The sequence below is a fragment of the Mesoplodon mirus genome (assembly GCF_964341445.2).
Source record: "Mesoplodon mirus genome assembly, chromosome: 3".
Classification (NCBI taxonomy): Eukaryota; Metazoa; Chordata; class Mammalia; order Artiodactyla; family Ziphiidae; genus Mesoplodon; species Mesoplodon mirus.
In genome coordinates this window covers 44,697,352-44,721,486 of record NC_138978.1, presented here as the reverse complement: position 1 = coordinate 44,721,486, position 24,135 = coordinate 44,697,352, and the positions used below count along the sequence as shown (strand labels likewise).

The 24,135-nt window shown below is 36.7% G+C and overlaps 1 protein-coding gene across 1 annotated transcript in view; it reads left to right on the top strand.

Annotated features, from left to right (window-relative positions):
- Nucleotides 1-1,632: 1,632 nt before the first annotated feature.
- AGBL4 (AGBL carboxypeptidase 4) overlaps nucleotides 1,633-24,135 on the top strand; it is a gene marked incomplete at both ends in the record, with an annotated part of 1,397,496 nt that continues 1,374,993 nt past the window's right edge. The window contains one exon of the mRNA XM_082613081.1: nucleotides 1,633-1,666. Within this exon, the coding sequence (XP_082469207.1) occupies nucleotides 1,633-1,666 (34 nt within the window). The remainder of the gene's footprint in view (nucleotides 1,667-24,135) is intronic.

Genomic DNA, 24,135 nt, shown 5'->3' with positions numbered 1-24,135 from the left:
TCAACACCCCCTGAAAGGAGTTCAGGGTGGAGAGCAGAAATGAAGCCCTCTGTGCTCTGGGAAAAACTGGCAGAACAGGTCTTCAGATAGTTAGATATTTTCAGGAGCCGATTTTATAAGCCCAATTCTTATATCTCATATCTAGAAAAGCACTAAAATCCTTCATGGTGACGTCTGCTCCTCATGACTAGCAGTAACCTTCATGAGACTAGCAGAAACCTGCATAAATATGTGCTTGATTGCATGTACTCCCCCTTCACCAAAATCACATATATACTGACCTTCCCCCTGCTTCTTTGGAGCAGTTTCTCAGAGCTATCTGAGGTGCTGTCTCCTGGGCTATAGTTCTCATTTTGCCCCAAATAAAACTTAACTCGCAACTCCCATTTTTTTAAGTAGACACATTCTTCAAGACTCAGCTAGTGTATCCACTCCTCTCTGAAGTCTTCTCTGATTAGCCATCCCCCCCGCCCCCCTCCCCCCAACTTACAGTTCCATCGCTCTGATCCTGTAGCACTTCAAAGACTAGTTAACCTCTATCAAAGTCATTATCTCTTTTCCTTTCCCTGTGAGCCCCTGGAGGAGTAGGGGCCTACCTATCAAGGTATTTGGTAAAAAAATTAAGTGCTCAATAAAACAGGTAAGAATGTGCAGGCGTGAACCTAGGAACATTTTTTCATTATGTAAACATTTACTTGGCACCTCCTTTGTGTCAAGCACAATGCTGTATTATGGAGTATACAAAGATAAAGACACTGACCCTAGGTATAAGGGAGCTCCACTGTCAAGTGAGGAGAAGAGAAGTAAATAATGCATAAAGCATTGTAAGTGTTAGGACAGGAATGCACAGGGGACTGTGGGAAGACAGAGCAGTTCTGTAAAGAATAATGTTCCAGTTTGGTCTTAGAAGGTAGTGGCAATTCACCAGAGATGGGAAAGAGCATCCTAGTATACTGAGAAATAGACTAGCGAAAGGGAAGCCTTTTCTAGAGTTGGGGGCTGGTGCGGTTGTAGAGGGGCGAGAAGGCCGACCCCGTTAGCGCCCCGCGTGTTTGGGGTGGGGTGGGCACATCATTATTGATTCTCAGGGCTTTTCAGTTGAAGACATAAGTTACTCAGCACCTCGATCAGGGACAGACACGCGGTGGGGAGAAGCGCTGGGAAATCAAGAAGCCTGTCCCAAGCTCCCGAAGTTGAGTACCAACCACAGTAAAGCTAGCCCAACCAGCTCTTCGGTCAGCTCGAGTACCCGCGTGCGCGGCAGGAGAGCGCGACCCCAGCGGACCTGGTCCCCGCGCCCCAGAGGCGGCCGAGCATGCTCAGTTGCCAGCACGCGGTGGCCAGTTTGCAGGGTAGAAACGCAGCGGAGTCCCAACCCTGCAGGTGCTTGTCCCGGGACGGGGTCTGGCGCGGAGTTGGCCTCGCGCCGAAGGGGCGGGGCCTCGGACGCACGCTAGCTCCCAGCCTGCCCCCCGCCACACGCCGGCCGTCCGCACGCCGGCCGCCCGTTGCCATGACAACCGTCGCGCCGCGGCTTCCCGAGGTAGTTCCTGTCAGCCCGCGGATCCCGTCGCCCACTCCCCAGTGCCCCCTAATTTTCGCGTGGGCTCAGAGGCGGAGGGACAACAAAAAATGGCGGAGCGGAGCCACACGGCGCCTGAGGCAGGTCGGTGGGGGCGGTCGATCGGGGAAGCGCTGAGGCTGCACGGCTGTCCTGGGCCTGAGGGGACAGCCGACTTGGGCATGGCGCTACTCCTGAGGAGGCCACCTCTGTGTTTGCGCGGTGGGGCTGTGACCTCGGGGTCAGGGGTCAAGGGAGGAGCGTACCCCTCTGAGTGGCGGGCAGGCACCCTGGAGTCCAGGCGTCGCAGGGGTGTATGAGAGTGTGCACACTTTTTAGTGAGCATTGGCTGAGAAAGGGCTGGGACCCCACGGAAGACGCCGGACTCCCCTCCTGAGGGGCACCTGTGATGGGGGCTGATTGTCGGGGGTAGGCTGCGTCATTGGGGGGGGGTTGTACACAATCATGTGGGAATATGGGAGGGTTCCCTAAAAGGGCATTGTTTAGGGGAGAGGGGCTCCAATTCTGAGGAGGCAGGTGTAAGTAGGGGGAGTGTTACTTTAGTATCAGGCATGGAAAAGGGATATACGAGTATTTGTGCTTTGGAGAATTGTAGTGCCTGAGGGTCACCGCTGGTCACAGAGAAAGTATACAAATCCTAATATGGGTCCTTAAGAGTACAAAAGGCTTGAGGGCACACCCAATCCTACCAAAGGAGGCTATATAGGTATATATGGGATCAGTGGGTATATATGGGATCAGTGGGTATATATGGGATCAGTGGGTATATATGGGATCAGTGATCTTGAAGGTCATTCAGAATCAGAAAGGGCTGCATGTTCACTTATCTGTGGGTGAAAGGTAGTCTTTAAAGTGCAAGGAGATTAACAGGCAGGGAGACCTAGGATCCTGTTCCTGAGGGGGCAGCCTTGTGAGTATGCCTGGGCTTGGAGAGATAGTGACCTAAGTGTCTTACAGGGTCATAGAAGAGAGCAAGGGTTTTTACAGTTCTGTGTATGTGGGAGGGAGTTTGTCCCTAAAAGGGTCTGGGAACTGAAGAACTGGAGCATCAAAGTGATATCTCTCTGTGTGTGTGTGTGTGTGTGTGTGTGTGTAGAAAAGCAGTGGTTTTGGAGATATGTGTGGTGGTGGGTGATGGAGTGGTATACATGATCTTGTATATGTGTCCTGATTAGGTATTTTCGTTACAAGGGTGATCAACTCGGGGGTGGAGGAGGGAGGTCATGGTTATGGGAAGAGCATACAATGACTGCAACTGGAATCTGTATGAAGCCATCAAGAATGGTTCAAGAGACCATTATCTCTCAAGACCTGCATGGTTTCTCTTTCTTTCATGGCATCTCTATTCTTCCACCAAGTAATTCCTCTACTCATTTTATAGTTTAAGCTCCCTCAACTTGAACACACGCATTCTTTTTTTCGTAACATTCACTCAACACGTGTCTGAGTGCCAGCTATATGCCAGGCATCAAGTTAAGCACTGAAAACTCTATGCTTGTGATTCTCTTACCTTACTCTTTTTTTCTTTTCTTTTCCCCAATAGACTTACTGCCTTCACACATATTATTTAATCTACTTATTATTTTTATTGCTTATTGCCTGTCTTCCTCCTCTAGAATGTAGGCTCCGTGAAGGCAAGGATCTTTCTTGTGTTTATTAATTCCACATGTCTAGAACCATACCTGGTGTAGAGTTAAGTTATTAATTAATAAATATTTGTTAAATGAATGACTGAATGACCTGATATTGTCTAGATGTTCAAGGAGCTTTCTCTAAGGAAGTGATATTTTAGTTGAGATATAATAGAGATTGAATAAATGAAGAGAAGGACAGAGAGTGGTCCAGGAAGAGGGAAACCATGTGCAAATACCTTAAGGTAGGAGGAAACATGATGCATTGTATTTAAGGAACTGAAAGGAGACAAGTGTGGCTGCACGTAGGGGAATAAAAGGAGAAAAGAGGTAATCTGAAGTAGATCTTGCAGGGCCTTACAGACTATGATAAGAATTTTGGTCAAAAATTCTAAAATGGAGAGAAGGAATTGAAAAATGTTTAAGAAAAATCAATAGGACTTAATGAAAGATGGGAATGCGAGAGAAGGATGTATCAAAGTGTACTTCTAATGTTTTAGTTTGTGCAGCTGAATAGTTGATGGTGCCATTATGGAGATAGGGAGTCCTGTGAGGGATCTTGGCTGGGTTTGAGAGGGAAGATCATGTGTTTGGTTTTGGACATATGGAATCTGATGTATCTTTGAGATACTCAAATAAGTAAGGAGATTGGCAAGGAAGTTGAATTTATAAGAAAAGTCTGAGGTAGCACGGAGTTAATTACTGAAGCCATAAGTGTGGATGAAATTGCCTAGCAGGAGAGTGTGAGGAGAAGTAGCCTGGGATGAAGTGTTGAGTAGCTGCAACATTTCAGTGCCTTCCAAAGAGACGGAGAGTAAAGAGCACAAGCAAAAGAATGTTTCAAGGTAAGTGGCATATTCAACAGCTTGAATGCTGCCCAGTGATATAAAAAGGAAGACTGAAAAATTAGATTTAGCAACATATTTAGCATCATTGGTAACCTTGATAAAAGGAAATTGATGAAGGTAGGAGCCAAACTATTTAACTTCTGAATCACTAATAACTGGCTTGATCTTTGTTTCGTGTTTTTTTTTTTCATAAATTTATTTTATTTATTTTTGGCTGCGTTGGGTCTTTGTTGCTGCATGCGGGCTTTTTCTAGTTGCGGTGAGTGGGGGCTACTCTTCGTTGCGATGCGCAGGCTTCTCATTGTGGTGACTTCTCTTGGTGTGGAGCACAGGCTCTAGGTGCTCGGGCTTCAGTAGTTGTGGCACGTGGGCTCAGTAGTTGTGGCACATGGGCTTAGTTGCTCTGCGGCATGTGGGATCTTCCCAGACCAGGGCTTGAACTGGTGTCCCCTGTACTGGCAGGCGGATTCTTAACCACTGTGCCACCAGGGAAGTCCCTCGATATTTGTTGCTTAATTCAGATCCCCAAGAAAGAGAATCTGATTGAAACACATCATCTTTTCCCACCAAATCATGTCATAGATCACAAGCCAGTGTAGGACTGACTGTCTTTGAATTGGGTGTACGTCTATTGCTGGCTGGAGACACCTGGTACAAAATATGTCTGTCAGGTGATTCCTCATATCAAGAGCAATAGCTAACATTTATGGAGTGTTTATTATCTGCCAGACATTATACTAAGTGCTTTCAATGATTTAATCCACTTCAGCATCATAATTACTCTCTAAGGCATTATCTCTATTTAACATGTGAAGAAGTTTTGGCACAGAGGAGTTAGACAACTTGCTCAATCTGCAAATAATTGCAGTTTTTTGGCTATTTTAACATTATCTAGATTCATTATTTGGCCTAATGTTTGTATTGCAACATACTACATACTGAAGAAATAATAGCCATGATGAAAATTTCTTCCCTAGAGGAAATATTGTAAGCTAAGCATACATTAGCAAGGTAAGGTGAAAAGAGCTGGGAGTCAGATCCTTGTTTAAATCCTGTTTCTGTGACTTATTTGATGTGAACCTCAGATTCAAATTTTCTGATATTCAGTTTCCTCATCCTTAAAATGGGGATGATATTTACAGGATAGTTGTGACTAATAGAGATAATATATATGAAGAGCCCAATAAATGGTGTTTCCTTAATTCCCCTGAAGCTTGAATATAAAAATTCAAATGTATTATATATACTTTACATATAAAAACAAGCTTTAAACATACAGTGATTAACATAAGACATTTCATTTTTCTTCATTAGCATAATTGATTTGCCGTCAGAAGAAAGACGTCAAGTTTTGGAGAATATAGAATTGTTAGCTGAACTATGTGTCATGGGACAAGTCTCTATATGAGGTGGATTTTGAGAAATTTCTTGAAGGAGTGAAGAGACACTTAGGATACTTTTTAATTTTTTTTGCGGTACGTGGGCCTTTCACTGTTGTGGCCTCTCCCGTTGCGGAGCACAGGCTCCGGACGCGCAGGCTCAGCGGCCATGGCTCACGGGCCCAGCCGCTCCGCGGCATGTGGGATCTTCCCGGACTGGGGCACGAACCCGTGTCCCCTGCATCGGCAGGCGGACTCTCAACCACTGCGCCACCAGGGAAGCCCAGGATACTTTTTTAAAGCATGCAGGTAACTCTGAAAGATGGTCAGATTTGCAAAAGGAAGTTTCTTCTTTTAAATATTATACTTTAAAATGAGAACATGAATATTAGAATTTTTCTTCTTCTCCAACAATTTGACTATTAATAACAATACAAAAGAAACTTATAGTGAACTAAATGTAGAGGTATTAGTCTCAGGCTAGATTGTACCTACTTCAGTTTCTCAGATTCTTCTCCTGCCTTTCCAACTGTCACACAAAAAAAGCTTTTGTTCAAATTACCATGGAGGCCCATGTAGAGCAGAAATTTTAGAATGATGCAGTCTGTTAAAGTGGCCTCAACCTTGATCACTTTCTCTGTGAATGAAATGAGTTGTTTAAAAAAAGCAACTTTACATTATCTGAAATTATCTATAGACAGAATCTTGAAATTTTAAAAAGCCTTAGAAATGAGAATAATGTTTTCTATCTTTTGTTAGTAACTGGGCAAAATAGTTAAGCTTTTCTGGCTTTAGTTTCCTTGTTTGTAAATTTGGGATAGTAACACCTACTTTTCAGGTGACAATTAGAGATAAGGTATGGAAAGTGCACAGTGTTTTACACCCCCCAAAGAAATGGTAACTTAATTGGTGTATGCACGTGTGTGTGTGTGTGTGTGTGCACCTTTTCCTAAAGCCTTACTAGTAAAATCACCTTTAAAAGAAGAAGAAATCCAGGTCTACAATCTCTTATTGAGCAGCTTTGCAAATATATTTCAGAATTCAGATTCTTTTTTTTTTTGGATTATTGAAAGGCAATAAAGCCTTATATATTGCTTTATGTACTTAGTATTTCATTATGTACTGTTTATTACATAACACCCCCAATGGGGTATGGGAGAGTATCTTATGATCAAACACATTAGTATCACATTCACACTAATTGAATAAAAGTTATAAATAGCTTCACATCAATTTAGGTTAAATTTTACTTACAGATTAGTTTTGGCACCAAAGTTGTGAAAAACATTACTGTTTTTAGAGATTCAGGGATTTTGGAATTATGGAAAAGGGAATGTGGACTTATATAACTTTATCCCTTTTTAGAAATATTTTTAAAACTTTAAATTATTTTCTGTCGCATTTATATCTTTTGTAATATCAGTGAGGTTGGCTTTGTGAAAAGATCCCAAAAGTACTGGGACAGAAAACACCTTTTGTTTCCATGATGCTTATGTGCTTGTTTCTTCTAAGGAACTCTGATAATGTCTGTATTTCTGAGATCTATGAATGTTGCATTTGGCTTCAGTTTCAGTATCTTGGCTCAGGGTAATTTTCAATGAGAGATACTAGAGAACTGTAGCATTAAGGTCAGAAGGATGCCAATATTTTGATACATATTCTTAACAGTCACAGCTTTGTCTTTTCGTCATTTAAGAACAGCACAGTCTTCTGTGAGTTTCAGAATATTTTTATTCATTGTTAAATTTCAGCAATGTAGGTGTTAATTTTAGTATTAATTTAAGAAAAATTTTCATTCTTAGCTGAATTTGATTTTTCTGATTATAAAAGATTATCACAAGTGTGAAAGCTTGTGATAATTTATTAATGGTGTTCACCATATGGGAATATGATAATTTTTACTTTTTATATTTCCCATTTATTTAATGGGATTCATTAAAAATTTTATTTTTTCAAACTGTAGAAAAAAAAGTTTTTATTTGTCGTATATTTTTCAGAATTATTGATTGTGAATATTTGACTCTCAAAATAGGCTTTCAGAATAATGTACTTGCATGTCAACTGAAGGAAAACAAAACAAGCAAACACAAAGATGCATAGAATTTTATATAAGATTAAAAACTTTTATACAGGCTTGGAAATTCCTAAATAAAAAGTTTCAACAATTTTACGGAAGGACTTCCCTGGTGGTCCAGTGGTTAAGACTCTGCGCTCCCAATGCAGGGGGCCTGGGTTCGATCCCTGGTCAGGGAACTAAATCCTGATGCCTTGAAGATGCCACGTGCTGCAATTAAGACCTGGTGCAGCCAAGTAAAGCAAACAAACAAACAAAAAACCCCAAAACAATGTTATGGAAAAAAAAAATCTGAGATTTGGTGTAAAGGAATGGAAAAAACAATCTGCCAACAATTATAGTTTGCTTGCCTTTTTTCAGGAGTCTTACAAGTCATTAATTTTACTATATTAATCTCTATGTCAGGCTTTGCGGAAGAAATCACTATGCTTTGGACTGTGTTATTCGTTTAAAAATAATTCATTCAAAAATATATATTGAATACCTACCATGTACCTGGCATTGTGCAAAACTCTGGAAATTCAGAGATGTATTAGACAAAGTTCCTGCCTTCAAGGAGCTCCCATCCTAATGGAGGAGGAATAGAGTTAGAAAATTACCATCCAGGCAATGGTAGAGTTGTCCACAGAATTCTTTTTTTTTTTATTAGTTTCTGCTTTATAACAAATTGAATCAGTCATACATATACATCTGTTCCCACATCCCTTCCCTCATGCATCTCCCTCTCTCCCACCCTCCCCATCCCACCCCTCCAGGCGGTCACAAAGCACAGAGCTGATCTCCCTGTGCTCTGTGGCTGCTTCCCACTATCTATCTACCTTACGTTTGGTAGTGTATATATGTCCATGCCTCTCTTTCGCTTTGTCACAGCTTACCTTTCCCCCTCCCCATATCCTCAAGTCCATTCTCATGTAGGTCTGTGTCTTTATTCCCGTTTTACCCCTAGGTTCTTCATGACATTTTTTTTAAAATTCCGTATATATGTGTTATATACGGTATTTGTCTTTCTCTTTCTGACTTACTTCACTCTGTATGACAGACTCTAGGTCTATCCACCTCATTACAAATAGCTCAGTTTCGTTTCTTTTTATGGCTGAGTAATATTCCATTGTATATATATGTGCCGCATCTTCTTTATCCATTCATCCGATGATGGACACTTGGTTCCCTGAGAGCCTGGGGGTGGTGGCAGTAATAGTTCAGTAAAGCTTCTTGGAGGAAGAACCCATGAATAACAGTTTTGAATGTAAAAAGGAGTTAGTCCAGCGGCGGCGGTAGGCAGAGGGACTAGGAGAGTATAGTAGGATTTGGAAGGCAGAGAGAGCAACACGTGCACAGAAAGTTGTGTGGTGAGGGAATAAAGCTTATGCAAAACATTGCTAGTATTGCTCATCTATTAACAGAACTGAAGACTGTATTCCTTCCTACCTCCTACCCCCACCCTGGATTGGTTCTTAAACATTTCTGGGGTCATATATCCCTTTGCCTATGTGATGAAAAAACAATGAATTCTTTCTCATGGAAATGCATGTTATGTGTAGACACACAAAAACTTGAAAATGATTTCAAGTGGTAACGTCCATCCCCAGAAACCCAGGTTAAGAAATCCTCTATTTGTTAGTTATGAGGATACATTTAAGAATCTGAAATCTTCAAAGTAGGAATGCTTTGGTAGAAAGGGTTGATCTAATAATATCTGGGCTAGAGCAGGTTCAAAGTAAATGCTGGCCCCTACATTATTTGGTCATCAGTTTATCTTACACTTTTAGCTTCTTTGTAGTTTACTTTGTTTACATTCTCTTATTTTGCCTCACAGAGGACCTGAAGAAAGAATCCAGTTACATAGTTAGGTTCAAGAGAGATTAAATGATTAGTTCAGGCTTATGTGGCTGGAAATGGGTCTTTCTGATTCCAAAGCCCAAATTCTTTCCATTCTTGCTCTCCTGTAAGTAGAAAAGACATGCATAATATTATAAGACACAGTAAGGGAAGTGTGAATTTTTATCTTTATACTGAGGTCAAGCAATATAAAGAGGTCAAGCAACTTACCCAGAGTCACGTAAGAAGCAAGAAGAGGAGCCAGAACTGTAGCTCACATTTTCTGATTCCCATTCAGTAAATAATAATAGACTGCCCTAAAATGGAGAGACATAAATAACCAGGTATTATAGTAATGACCTTTAAACACAAAGTTATTTCAGTAAGACAGTCTTTTGCCATTTACAGTGTTACTTCTTTCCTTTCAGGTACTTTGCATATATCTTGTTTAATTCTCACAAAATTCCTGCAAGGGGGTATAATTATCTCAGTTTTACATATGAGAAAATTAGCATTCAGAAAGAATAAGTGGCATATATGTACCACAATGTTCATTGCAGCTCTATTTACAATAGCCAGGACATGGAAGCAACCTAAGTGTCTATCGACAGATGAATGGATAAAGAAGACGTAGCACATATATACAATGGAATATTACTCAGCCATGAAAAGAAATGAAATTGAGTTATTTGTAGTGAGGTGGATGGACCTAGAGTCTCATACAGAGTGAAGTAAGTCACAAAGAGAAAAACAAATACCATACGCTAACACATATATATGGAAAAAAAATAAAGGTTCTGAAGAACCTATGGGCAGGACAGCAATAAAGACTCAGATGTAGAGAATGGACTTGAGGACATGGGGAGGGGGAAGGGTAAGCTGGGACGAAGTGAGAGAGTGACATGGACTTATATATGCTACCAAATGTAAAATAGATAGCAAGTGGGAAGCAGCTGCATAGCACAGGGAGATCAGCTTGGTGCTTTGTGAACACTGAGAGGGGTGGGATAGGGAAGGTGGGAGGGAGATGAAAGAGGGAGGAGATATGGGGATATATGTATATGTATAACTGATTCACTTTGTTATAAAGCAGAAACTAACACACCGTTGTAAAGCAATTATACTCCAATAAAGATGTTAAGAAAAAAAAAAAGAATAAGTGGTATAGCTAAGACTACATAACCAATTAGTTTGAGAACAGGAACTACGACCTGAGGCTATCTGGCTCTAAGTTCATACTGATAGGACTTCTCTGCTCTGCCTCTTGGCTTTATTTCCTGGGTATACTGTCTCATTACTGATAGAAGGGGAAGGCATACAATAGAACTTAAATAACACAGATTTTCTTCTCTAGAGGAAGAGGTAATACATATATACATATCGTAATTTTCAGACAAATGTATTAAACAAAAAATATGTGTTTGTTTCTAATTACTCTAATCATGAGGTTAATGAAGTTTTTTATCTTAGACATCTCTACACATGTACTGAGTAAATTAGTGCTGGATAGTAGGGACTAAAATAGCAATTAGCACATGGTTGCTACATAGTAGGCATTCAATAAGTATTTGTGGATGAAATGAATGAAAACTTTTTTTATCCATACATCTTATGTTTAAATATTTGAACTTAAGCTATTGGAAGCTGAGCATGTTGACACAAATGAAGGGGGAAAGTGGGGAAACTTTTGACATTTTACAAACAAAATGTACTAGTTGAATATAACACAAACATAGTTGGTGAACTGGGGATGGAAAAGCTCATTTAAAACCTCATTTGTTTTGGCTAATAGGAGTCTTTTGTATTACCATACACATTTTAAAATTATTTGTTCTAGTTCTGTGAACAATGCCATTGGTATTTTGATAGGGATTGCATTGAATCTGTAGATTGCCTTGGGTAATATGGTCATTTTAACAATATTAATTCTTCCAATCCAAGAACATGGTATACCTTTCCATCTGTTTGTGTCATCTTCAGTTTCTTTCTTCAGTGTCTTACAGTTTTCCTAGTACAGGACTTTTACCTCCTTAGGTAGGTTTATTCCTAGCTAATTTTATTTTTTTATTATTTATTTTATTCTTTTTGAATAAAATAAAATAAACTTTATTTTATTCTTTTTGATGTGATGATAAATGGAATTGTTTCCTTAATTTCTCTTTCTGATAGTTTGTTGTTAGTGTATAGAAATGCAGTAGATTTCTGTATATTAATTTTGCACCCTGTAACTTTACTGAATTCATTGATGAGTTCTAGTAGTTTTCTGGTGGCATCTTTAGGATTTTCTATGTATAGTATCATGTCATCTGCAAATAGTGACAGTTTTACTTCTTCCCTTCCAATTTGGATTCCTTTTATTTTTTTTTCTTCTCTGATTGCTGTGGCTAGGACTTCCAAGACTAATTTTGAGAAAGAACAGAGCTGGAAGAATCACGCTTCCTGACTTCAGACTATACTACAAAGCTACAGTAATCAAAACAATATGGTACTGGCACACAAACAGACATATTGATCAATGGAATAGAATAGAGAGCCCAGAAATAAACCCATATTCTTATGGTCAATTAATCTATGACAGAGGAGGCAAGACTATACAATGGAGAAAAGACAGTCTCTTCAATAAGTGGTGCTGGGAAAACTGGACAGCTACATGTAAAAGAATGAAATTAGAACATTCTCTATCACCATATACAAAAATAAACTCAAAGTGGATTAAAGATCTAAATGTAAGACTGAATACCATAAAATTCCTAGAGGAAAACATAGGCAGAGCACTCTGACATAAATTGTAGCAATTTTTTTTTTTTTGGCTCTGTGTCCTAAAACAAAAGAAATAAAAGCAAAAATAAACAGATGAGACCTAATTAAACTAAAAGCTTTTGCACAACAGAGGAAACCATTGACAAAAAGAAAAGACAACCTACTGACTGGGAGAACATATTTGCAAATAATATGACCAATGAGGGGTTAATATCCAAAAATATATAAACAGCTCATACAACTCAACATCAAAAAATAAACAAAAAAATGGGCAGAATAACTGAATAGACATTTTCTAAAAGAGGACGTGCAAATGGCCAATAGGCAGATGAAAATATACTCAACATTGTTCATCATCAGGGAAATGCAAATCAAAGCCACAATGAGATATCACCTCACACCTGTCAGAATGGCTGTCATCAAAAAGAACACAAATAACGAATGTTGGCAAGGATGTAGAGAGAAGGGAACCCTTGTCTACTGGTGGTGTGAATGTAAATTGGTGCAGCCACTGTGGAAAACAGTATGGAGGTTTCTCAAAAAAACTAAAACCAGAACTACCATATGACTCAGCAATTTCTCTCCTGGGTATATATCCAAAAGAAACAAAAGCACTAATTTGAAAAGGTACATGCACCCCAGTGTTCATAGAAGCATTATTTACAATTGCCAAGATATGAAAGCAACTTAAGTATGTCTATCAACAGATGAATGAATAAAGAAGAAGTGATACAAACACACACACACACACACACACACACACACACAATGGAATATGACTCAGCCATAAAAATGTGTAATAGTGCTTCTATGAGCCTCAGTTTTATTCATCTTTAAAATGATGATACTAATCCTTTACTCAATAGAGTTGTGAGGGTGTATGTTATGCATATGATAGAGTAGAAATTCTATTAACCAACTCATTGGATTAATTGATGCCTTCCATTCCATGAGGTATACAGCTTCATATATATTTAAAGAGTCTCTCTGATCATGTTGCTACCCCAGATACTGGAAGAGAGCAATTTTAAAGATGTGTATTATAAATACATTAAAAACTTAAAATAATTTTAATTAAAATTGGAAATATCATCCATAGCAGTAATGTTCTAACTTCTCTTTTACTAATGTTATTACCAGTGTACCACCACAAGAATAGCAATGATTATGAGAAATGCTAGTAACATTTTTGAAGCTTGGTAAAAAATTATTATAAACGTTTTGAACTTTCTAAAGAAAAAACTGGAAGGCCTTATCTCAGTTTAGGTTTATCAGTATTTTGGGTTCTTGGATTTGAAGCTCAGCGTCACTCATATTATAGAACTGGATGAAGAATCAAATGATTTAATGAACAGAGTGGATAATTTTTATTTTTCATAATAAAAATATTTTATTGCAATTTTTTCCATAAACAATGTCCAAACATTTTGGAATTCATATCTTGGACTTCTTTCTAATACATGTAGATCCACCTCTTTCATTTTTTAAAAAAAATATTTATTTTATTTTTATTTTTGGCTGTGTTGGGTCTTTGTTGCTGTGCATGGGCTTTCTCTATGCAGCGAGCGGGGGCTACTCTTTTTTATTTTTATTTATTTATTTATTTTTTATTAGTTTCTGCTTTATAACAACAGAGTGGATAATTTTTATTCCTTTCTCCAAAGGGACTGGATCTTTTATTTCAATTTAATATAAAATATATGTAGTCTACGATTCAATTTCATGAAAGCAACTTTCCCTGTATTCTGAGGAGGGAATCATGATTTAATTCTTATGTTTATCTTTTTATTAATTTCTAGAAGTTGATTTAATAAGGTCCCAAGGGAAAAAAAATCTTCTTTCCTTTGCATCAACATTTACCAGAGTTGAGACTAATTTTAACTTGGTTTGCATTGATTATATCTTTTCTATTACTGGGAGACTTTTGTCTTGTGACTACATCAGTGTTTTTTTAATTGATTGAGTTTCTTCAGTTAAGGAACTCAATAAATAATTGAGGTATTGTATATATTTTAATTGAAATCTGAAGCGGTACATTCTGAGACAATAGGTGTTGTAACTAATTAGTGAACCATATTATCCCAGAGGTCAAATTGTTTTTTGGGGGGAAGAAGGAGGGGGAAATTTTTCTTTATCATTTCTACATCCTTACCTTCATAGTGGTTTGAAGGTGGCAAAAAGTTGTTCTCAGCAAACTTTACATTGAAGTGTATGTCTTGCTGATGAAATAAAGTAAGTACAATTTTTTTATGTTTCTAATTTTAATGCTACTTCTCATTTAAGTTATCAAAAGTTGCCAAGTACCCTTGAAAACACACTGTCTACTTAAAACTGTGAGATTGAGTTTTCTTGTTATTAGAGTGACAAAAGCATCCTTACCCTGTAGGTATTTGCTCTGAACAATACATACTTTGAAAGTTTACAAGTTTCAATCAAATGGTTGTCAAAAGCAGGGTTAGGTATTGTCAGGAGAATAGATCAATTCCTTTTGTTTCTGTCCTAGCAAGCTAAATGTTTTTATATTGATTTTATAAATTTTATTTATATTTTTTTATCTTTTTATGATTTAAAAAATTTTATATTTTCAAGCTCTTAATCTTTTTATCTATCAATCCATTCTCTTTTTTAAAGAAACTAGAAATTAGTAAAATCTGTCAACTTTTCATCTCTAGCTTTCCTGATTTTTCTGCTGCAGGCTTTTCCTACCCCTGCCTTGTTCCAGTTAAGTAGAAGAGATTGGCATACTGAATAAACACTAGGTCTTTGGTTTTTTTCTTCCTTCAATTTTTTATCAGTTCTCTCTTTTTTTTTATTACTTGGCTATGATCTGTCTGGCAGACCAATAGCACTCTCTGGTTCTTAGGTATTTCAGGTCTAAAATGAATGTGCTGTTTATTATTGTCAACTACCTTGTATCATGAGTATCATGAATGTTTAGTGCCAAAGAGAAGAAAGAGGCTAGGTAATTTAAAAAATACTTATGTATATGGAATTCCTAAAAATCAAATTTGAATTTTAAATATTGCAGATTTCTTAAAATGATAAATCAGGGCTTAAAATCCATTTTCTATGCATACTAGTTTTCTGAATCTGAGAAAATTGCTTCTAATGAAAAGTAAAGCAATCCTTGGATACGTAAGGCATCACCACATTTCTTAATTCTGAAGCTATCTTTCTCTTTTCCTTGCAAGTTTTAATTAGTCATTTTGTAAAAGTGTTAATAGTTATGTGGAATTTAAATAAAGAAACATAATTATTTCAAATTGTTTAAGTTACATATAGCTTTATATGAAATATATTTATCACATTCTTACTTGTATTCAAGTTATTTTGTGTACATATCTCTTAATTTTGCACATTTTCCCTTACAAGGTTATAAGCAAATTTGTATCAGGCACAGGCAATATTGGCTGAGTCCGTCTGACTGGACTTGTGAGCAGAATCTCCTATTCCCCTCCATATTGGCTTCCTTGGGTCTTGGAAGTGTAACTTTAATTATTATTACTTTTTATTATAATAAGACATAAAATTTAAATTTGGCTTCCATACAGAACGTAGGAGCATAAGAAAGCTGAGGCTCTTACCTTTCTGCAATGCATACCCTATTAATCAAAAGGTGTTAGCATTAAGGTAAAGGGCCTCTGGTGGTCTTTTCTGTTCCTTACCCACCAGTCCCTCACAGTTAATTCCTCTGTGGACAATCACTGTGGCCATGTGTCAGGACTAGGACAGACTTAGCAGCCCAAATCAATGTGAGGGAAACGGTATGGTTCTTGGACTGACTTAGGGATATGGTGTTTTTTCATAGACTGACTATATAAGCTGAAGGTAAAACAATTTGGTCCATTTGACTCACCATGCAAACTGAATCTTATAACCATTCTTTCAAATTAATTTACCAGAAACTTATTTATTGGAGCCTTATTTTGGGATGAAAGAGGGAAATAAATGACAACTGACCACAAAGAACTTACCTTCAACAATTTATTTACACAATAGGAACATCAAAGGTGATAATGAATCAGGTTAAGTCTTTTTTCTCTCATCTCAATGGCTATCAACAAAATAAATTCTTGCTATCAGGAAAGATCTGGAACACATCTCCCTTCATTCTGTTGTGCCATATTAAGTTTTTCTTAGACAAGTCATTGCAAACTGGTATCACACGGGATGGATCAAGATACCAGATATATTTTGTTGGGCTCATGAAGCGTATTATTTAAAAACGGAGATTTCACATAAAAGTGTGAATTTCTGGCTTCTCTTAAAAATTCAGGAGACTTGGCAAAAGTGGGCCTACATTGATGCATGTTCACTATTGGCTGGAGCTGAGCAGCTAGTGCCACCTTTAGAAGGGGTCAAAGGCTTTCTGGTATGACACGGTCCCCACCACTCACTATTTTCTCCTTAGTTCCTTATTCTCAGTTTGCTTTACTTATTTGGTGTTACTTGCATAGTTCATAAAATTTGCAACCCCTGGTTTAGGCCATCATTGTGAAAAAAAAGCATAGATATATTTTTTCTTTCTGGTAGGCTAAGTTGAAAAAACCCACCAGAGAGGTAAGTTTATGTTTTCCTTCCTTCTATAGTCATAGGGGCACTCTTCTAGGCTATCAGTTTTACTTGGTCATATAATCTTATAGGATCAGCATATCTATAAAGCTACTACCTAGACAGATAGTTTTGGACATAAACCATAAGTAAGTTGTATTATGTGGCTAGTTTAAAATAACTCCATTAAAAATAACCTTTATATTATGGAAATTTTCAAACATATATAGAAATAGAAAGGATAGTATAAGAATTCCTGCATACCCATCATCTAACCTCAACAATTATCAATTATGTTTATCTTTCTTACTCTCCTTCTTCCCCTAGGACTGTACTGAAGCATAGTGAAGATGTATAATTTAATCTATAAATATTTCAATATGTACCTCTAAAGGACACATTCTCTCTCTCTTTTCTCCCTTTCTTTCTTTCTCTCTCTCTCTCTTCTCTCTCTTTCCCTCTTTCTCTGTGTGCATGTGTATATATATATGTAGTATACTACATGACATATATATATATAAAATTATTCCATATATATATTCATACCAAAAATATAATCATACCAAATAACAATTCCTTAATATCAAATATCCAGTTAGTTTTTAATTTGATTATTTCATAAATGGGTTTCCCCTCCATCTCTTTTTTTCCCTTACAATTTTTGTGTTTGAAGAAAGCAGATTGTTTTCCTGGATTTTGCTGATTGCCTTCCCGCGATGTAGTTCAACACATCATTCTGTCTTCTACATTTCCTATAAATGACTGGGTATATCTAGAAGCTTGATTAGATTTGGGCTTTTTTTTTTTTTTTCAAGACTATTTCAAAAGTGGTTTTATGTGTTTCATTAAGAGGCACATAATGTCTGATTTTCTCTGTTTTTGTGATGCTAGCAGCCATTAACCAATTATACATGATTCAGATTTAAACAATAATAATTCAAAACAAGAATAGACTAGAATTGCCATAAAAGTAGTACAGCTGAACTCTATGAATTTAGAGGAGGAAAAAAAATAACTTAGGACTAAAGTGATCAAGAAAAATTTTATGGAAACTGGTGCTTAAGATACATCTTGAAGAATGGGAATGATTATGGTAAAAGGATACAACATATTAGCCAGTTTAAGCTAAGTTATACAGTGATAAATGACTCAAAAATCCCAGGGGTTTGTAACAACAAGAAAGGTTTATTGTTGTAGTAACAGCAAGAAAGGTTTATTTCTTGCTTCCAGTGTATGTCCACTGTGGGTCAGTTATTGCTTTGCTCCACATCTTCATGTAACAACCAGACTGATGGAGTAGCTTCTGTTTGGGACATTTCTGGTCTCATGCAAGAGGAAAAGAGACCATATTGGAACCATGCAATGGTTCTTTGTAAAGCTTTTGCTTGGAAATGGCACATGTCACTTCTGCTCACATTTCTGTTCAAGACTTATAGCAAGCCTGCTACTAACAGGATTGGTTGTATAATCCTGCCATAGGACAGGGCAGCAAGTATTTGAAAGAATACTATACTCTGTGAAGGAAAGATTTCTGGGTGAGAAAGGAAAGGGTATTCTGGGTATTCTGAGAACACTGTCCCTCTGCTCTTCTTAGAGATCCTAGGGCAAGGAAAAAGGAAGAGCCTCTTCTTTTTCTTTTGCAAGAGAAATTGTACCATCTGGGCAGAGCCAGGTTTTAGAGTAAGGAGGTAGTGGGAACATTTAATGAAGAGTAGAGGAGCATTGGGGAGAGTATATAAGAGGTGCAAATCACATTGGTGCTAGGAGGTAGGTGACATGGGGAGCTAGACTGGATGCAGTGATTAGACAGTCTTAAAAAGAGTAAATAATGAAGAGGTAGCAGAGAATTTGTAGCAAAGTTAATCTCAGAAAATTCTAAGGGAATCAAAGGATCATAGGGATGAAGGAGATTGTTGAAAAGTGAGCAGAAGGAACTTGGATGGAATGAACTGTTCCAGGATTCCAAATTGATGGAAAGTAGTATAAGTGCCTTTGGGAGCTTAAACTCCCAGGTATGAAGAGGCCTTTGGACAGGCTGGGTTTTTTTTGTGTGTGTGCGTGGCCATTTCCCCAGATGGATAAGGAAGTAGATGACACCCCAAACTTAAGGATTTAAATGAGAAGAACCCAGAACAGGTTGCAACAATGGGGACATTTCAAAGTAAGGATCTATATGGTGCTTGATGACTGGATGTGATGAAGAGAAGTTGCTTTGTCTATATTTATGAATGCTCACTATTTATTAGGCACCTTATATACATTATATTTAAGCCTTACAAAGTCCTGCAAGGTAAGTGAAATGAATTTCTATTTTTATAGACATGGAACTTAAGTTCAGAAGGGGTATAATAAACTTGCCTAAGCTCACACAAGTAGTAAGAAGTAGAAACAGAAGTAGAAACAGATCCAGTTGATTTCAAGGTCCTTTGCTCTTCCTTCTATATGATATCTTTCAGAGAGGAGAGAGAAAGGAATAAAAAAAGATTGGGGATTCATTGACAGAAATGGAAGAATCAAAGGAAGAAATGATTTTGTTGTGGAAAGGATAAGTTTATTTTAGGCATGTTGAATTTGAGGTAATAATGGGATATTGGTGTGGACATGATGAAGATGCAGTTAGAAATTTGAGACTTGATTCTGAGAGAACCAGGAGAGGAGATAAAATCAGTAAAAGTGTGCGTAGTTGAGTATATAAGTATAGATATGTATTATATAAAGAGTGAGTTGGATTTAAAAATGAATCATTTATTTAAAGATTTTTAAAGATTACAGTATGTAAAATTTCTGAGTTTTATAAAGCTTTCAATATATTCATTTAAAAATATATTTTATTTCATGTATGCAGATTTATGGAAAATTATTTATATAGCTCTATCGAAAATAATAATATATATAAATATATAAAATTATACATGTATGTATTTTTAAATATATACTAAAACTAATTCCTGCAAGGGGAATTTACATTATATTGGCTCTAATAACTTTACATGGGGATCTTTGGACTCAGAATATTAATAATTGATGATTTTAATATACCACATAATATTCTGTCTTCTAAATGAAAGGTTATTATATGTGAATATTGCAGTCATATAATAGTCTGGATTAAATGGTGTACTAAATCTCCCAGCTTCACTGGGAGTTTCACTTGTATATTTTTAAATAAACGTTTATTGAGAGCTTGCTTTGTGCTAAATAGTTTTCACATGTGTTATTTCATTTAGTTCTCAAGTGACCCTGTTAGATTTGAGAATTTTTTCATAGTGAAGTGGATATAACTTTAATATGATATGTTAGAAATGATAATATTATCATTTTTATACCACTTTAGAACATACACAGAAATTTCTGCATAATTTATATTAGTACAAGAGTCATTCTGTTAAACATGTACTATGTGTTACAGGACTCTGAAACTTATTTTGTTCTTACAGGCCAACTGTGAGGAGGGTATTATTATCATTTTTACAATGAGGAATGTGAGACTCATGTAATTAAATAGCTTGGCCAAGGTTATATGCCCAGTAAGTGACAGATCACAGATGATTTTAAGTACATTACAATTTAAGCCATTACAATTAGTACTGCTATCAGCCTCGGCCTTGACAGAAATTGTGTGCCATAGCTAAAAGAAAATAAAATGTGAAAAACAAATGTCATCTTCACATTAGTATTGCATTTCATTTTAGTGCTTAGTGTCATTATAGAAATCATACCAATATTTGAAAGATATTTGTTTTTAATTTGTTTGGATTTGTTTTACAAAATTGTTTTAGAGCACAGTTATGTCTAGGGGCAGGAGATTTAACAGATGATCACTAGCTTTCCCCCACTCCTCACCCCCTAAGTGGAACATGCAATTACTCTTTTAGGAAAGAAAGAAATAGAAAATTATATAATTGAAGGCATACCCACCAGGAAAGAGTTAAAAAGTGCCTTGGTCCTTCAGATGCTCTCTTGTATTTTTATATCATTCAACTACTGTAAGATCTGTTGCTTCTGTGAGGAGATAATACTGTGAAGAGATAATATTTTATAAGTTTCTGAAATATTTCAGCATGATAGAGCTGATTGGAATGGCATTTTATATTTGAACTTATTTTTACATTTTTAAAGAGCAAAGATACAGACATATAGCTTGTTTTTTTTGTTGTTGTTGTTGTTTTTTTTTGTTTTTTTTTTTTGCTGTACGCGGGCCTCTCACTGTTGTGGCCTCTCCCGTTGCGGAGCACAGGCTCCGGACGCACAGGCTCAGCGGCCATGGCTCATGGGCCCAGCCGCTCCGCGGCATATGGGATCCTCCCAGACCGGGGCACGAACCCGTATCCCCTGCATCAGCAGGCGGACTCTCAACCACTGCGCCACCAGGGAGGCCCATATAGCTTGTTTTTACATATGTGTTTTTTTTTAAAATCAGTCAAGCAACATTGTTGATTTAAAACAAAGGAGAATTTCTGTTCCTTTAAATGATAAGTAGAGGCATTTCATTGACGTCACTTTCAGATTTGCTTGTACAAGTCCTATCTACACTTTTTTGGTATGTTGTGAGGAAAAACATAACCTCCCCTGCTTGGTAGAAAATAAAGGTACCTACTAAGCCTGTACTACAGATGATAAAACTACCAGGACAGGCCTAGTTTAAGCAGTGAAAGCTACTTATCTATATAACATGCCTTTCCTGGGCTTGTCCCCTCATTGTCCCTGACTGCCTAGACCATATCTCATCAGTGATATCCTGTCAGAGCTTTTTCTCCCTGGGCAGGGCATCAAGCTACATATCTCCCAAACATCAGTTTTCTTTACATTTAAAATACACGTCTTGTCTCTTCCTTCAAAGCTCTATCGTGTGCTGTTTTCTGATAAATTAATCTATTATTTTATGTTGTTGCACAATCATCTATTATTCTTCTCAGCCTACTTGGGAACTGAGGCAGTATATTTATACTAGGCTTAGCTGAGCATTTGAATGGTAGCACAGTCAAGCTGTATGATCTTGGGCATGTATGGTAACTTCTCTGAGTCTCATTTTCTCCTATGATAAATGGTACAAGTACAGGTTTATTTCTAGGATTAAGTGTGTAGTGCTATACATATGTAAGGCATTATCATTAAGACATTTTTGTGGTGTTATCTAGATACTCAAGAACTTACTCTAATGGGAATTTCAGATGCTGTGGCTTACTGGAGAAAGAAGCATTTTTGAGTATGTACAAAATATAGTCTGGTACCAATACTAATTCTCCTGTAGTTACCATTCCTACTACTTTTAAGAAACTGGGATGGAGTTTAGAGAGAATTGGGATTGAAATGAGGTATTTGATTTAGAACTCCTTATGTTAATAGTGAAACCAGTCAGAGGAAGCAGGGCCATTATGAGTGGAAATCTGATCAGACCAAGAAAGCAGAGACCTTTTTCTTTTGCTTCACGTGGGCAGGGCTTTCCTTTAAAAAAAAAAATAACTTCAGGGATATAATGTACAGCATGTTGAGTATAGTTAATAATATTGTACTGTATATTTGAAAGTTGCTAAGAGTGTAGGTCTTAAAAGTTCTCTTCACAAGAAAAAGAATTGTAACTGTGTGGCAATGGATGTTAACTAAACTTGCCATAGTCATTTCTCACTATAAACATATGTTAAGTCATTATGTTGTACACCTAAAATGAATACAATGTTATATGTCAGTTATATCTCAACTTAAAAACCAAAACACACAAAAATAATGTCAACATATTTTCATTTTGCCAGAAACCTTTATCGCTGAGGGGAGAAGGTTCATTCTAGAGAGGGCTGTCTCTATTGTAGCTCTGCAAAGCCCTGGGAAATATAGGGAAAGTAAGATGCCTGAGCAGGAAATAGACTAAGTGACCTTACAGTTCTCTTATTTCTTCTTTCCCTCCTGAGGAATACATGAAATTGCCTGTTGGTACTCTCAGATAGTATGCTTATAATCAACTAGATAAATGGGCAGATAAAAAACTTTATTCAAATTGCATCCTTGATTAAAGAATAACTAGAAGACAAGTTCAAGCTATTTTTATTCTCTCTGTGTTTTGTACTTCTAAACTGTTTAAAAGAAGCTTCATATTGTCCAAATATAGATGTATTTTCTTTTATAATAATATATTTGTAAATTTGATGACATACTGTTTTAGACAAGCTAAACGTGCACATAGCAAAGGACTATATTTCTTGCCTTTGAGTCATCATATATACTTTTCTTACTTTAAATAAATGATCAAAATTTTCTTCTCTGAAGTAAATAATCAAAAGGTCAAGTATAGCTCGGATTTATTTAAAAAGAAAAAAATGAATTATTTATTTTGGTTATATTTTTATAGGTGTTTCCAGCTATTTGTGTAGTTAAGAGCATGAACTTGAGTTATACTGCTGCCTGAGTTCAAATTCTGGCTATTTACCTGCAATTATTTTAAGAATTAATTGAGTTAATATTTGCAAAGCAATTAGTACAGTGCCTAGCACATAGTAAACACGATGTAATTTGTTAAACAAATTTTAAAAGCTACATTGTTAGAAATCAGATGACCTTTCCAGTTCATGGTACTTGTATAGTATTTGAACAAAGTATGAGCTCAGTGGACATTTTTGGATTTGTGGTTACCTTACACATAATATGCTTGACAAAATTTTAGATGAATGACACCAAACACAAAAAATGCTTACCATTATTTTATTTGTTGTTACATTGTTATTTTATATGCTATTGCTATTTTACATGTTATTTTCAATGATTCTTATATTTTCTAGAAGCATTGAAAATATATTTAATTTGTTTTCTGAATACTGATAACAGATCTCTTGAATCTCATCTCTCTATAGGTATATCGGCTTGGTCACCTAGTTGTTAAGAACTGCTGAACTGGTTTGCCTTTAGGAAGAACTATTTTAGATTGTCCAGCTCTTGTTATCATAGTGCTAATGTAAAAGTGTTAACAGTATACCAAAGCTCCTTGTCTAAAAGGCTTGTTTCTTAGAAAATGGAATCAATAATTTCAAAACTCTTATGATTGAGATTGTGTTTTTGCCTCTTGACATTTGTGGATAAAATTAGAGTTTCTCTAATGATTTGGCATGGAGTATAAAAAAATAAAAGTATTAAGTATAGTTGGCAGTCATGCTAGTATATGCATATGTGTTTTATAGAGCTGTTTTTTCCCCTAGAGTGGTTGTATTGTACATAGATCATTTCCTTTAGCAGCAGGGAAGTGGTTTCCTAGAGGAATAAGTGAAATCAAATCTTCTCTAGATTTGGGGGATAGATGATGTTAGATAGTCACTCCAGTATCACAGAAACATTTTCTTACAAAGAGATATGAGAAGAGAAAAGAAAGCTTATAATTTGGAATAATAGATAATTGGTAGTACTGTATAAGATACATTTAGAATACATAGATGAATATAGGTGTCACTTTGTTGTTTACTATGGGCATTGGTATCGCATAAGTAAGTTAACCCCTTAAGTTTCATAG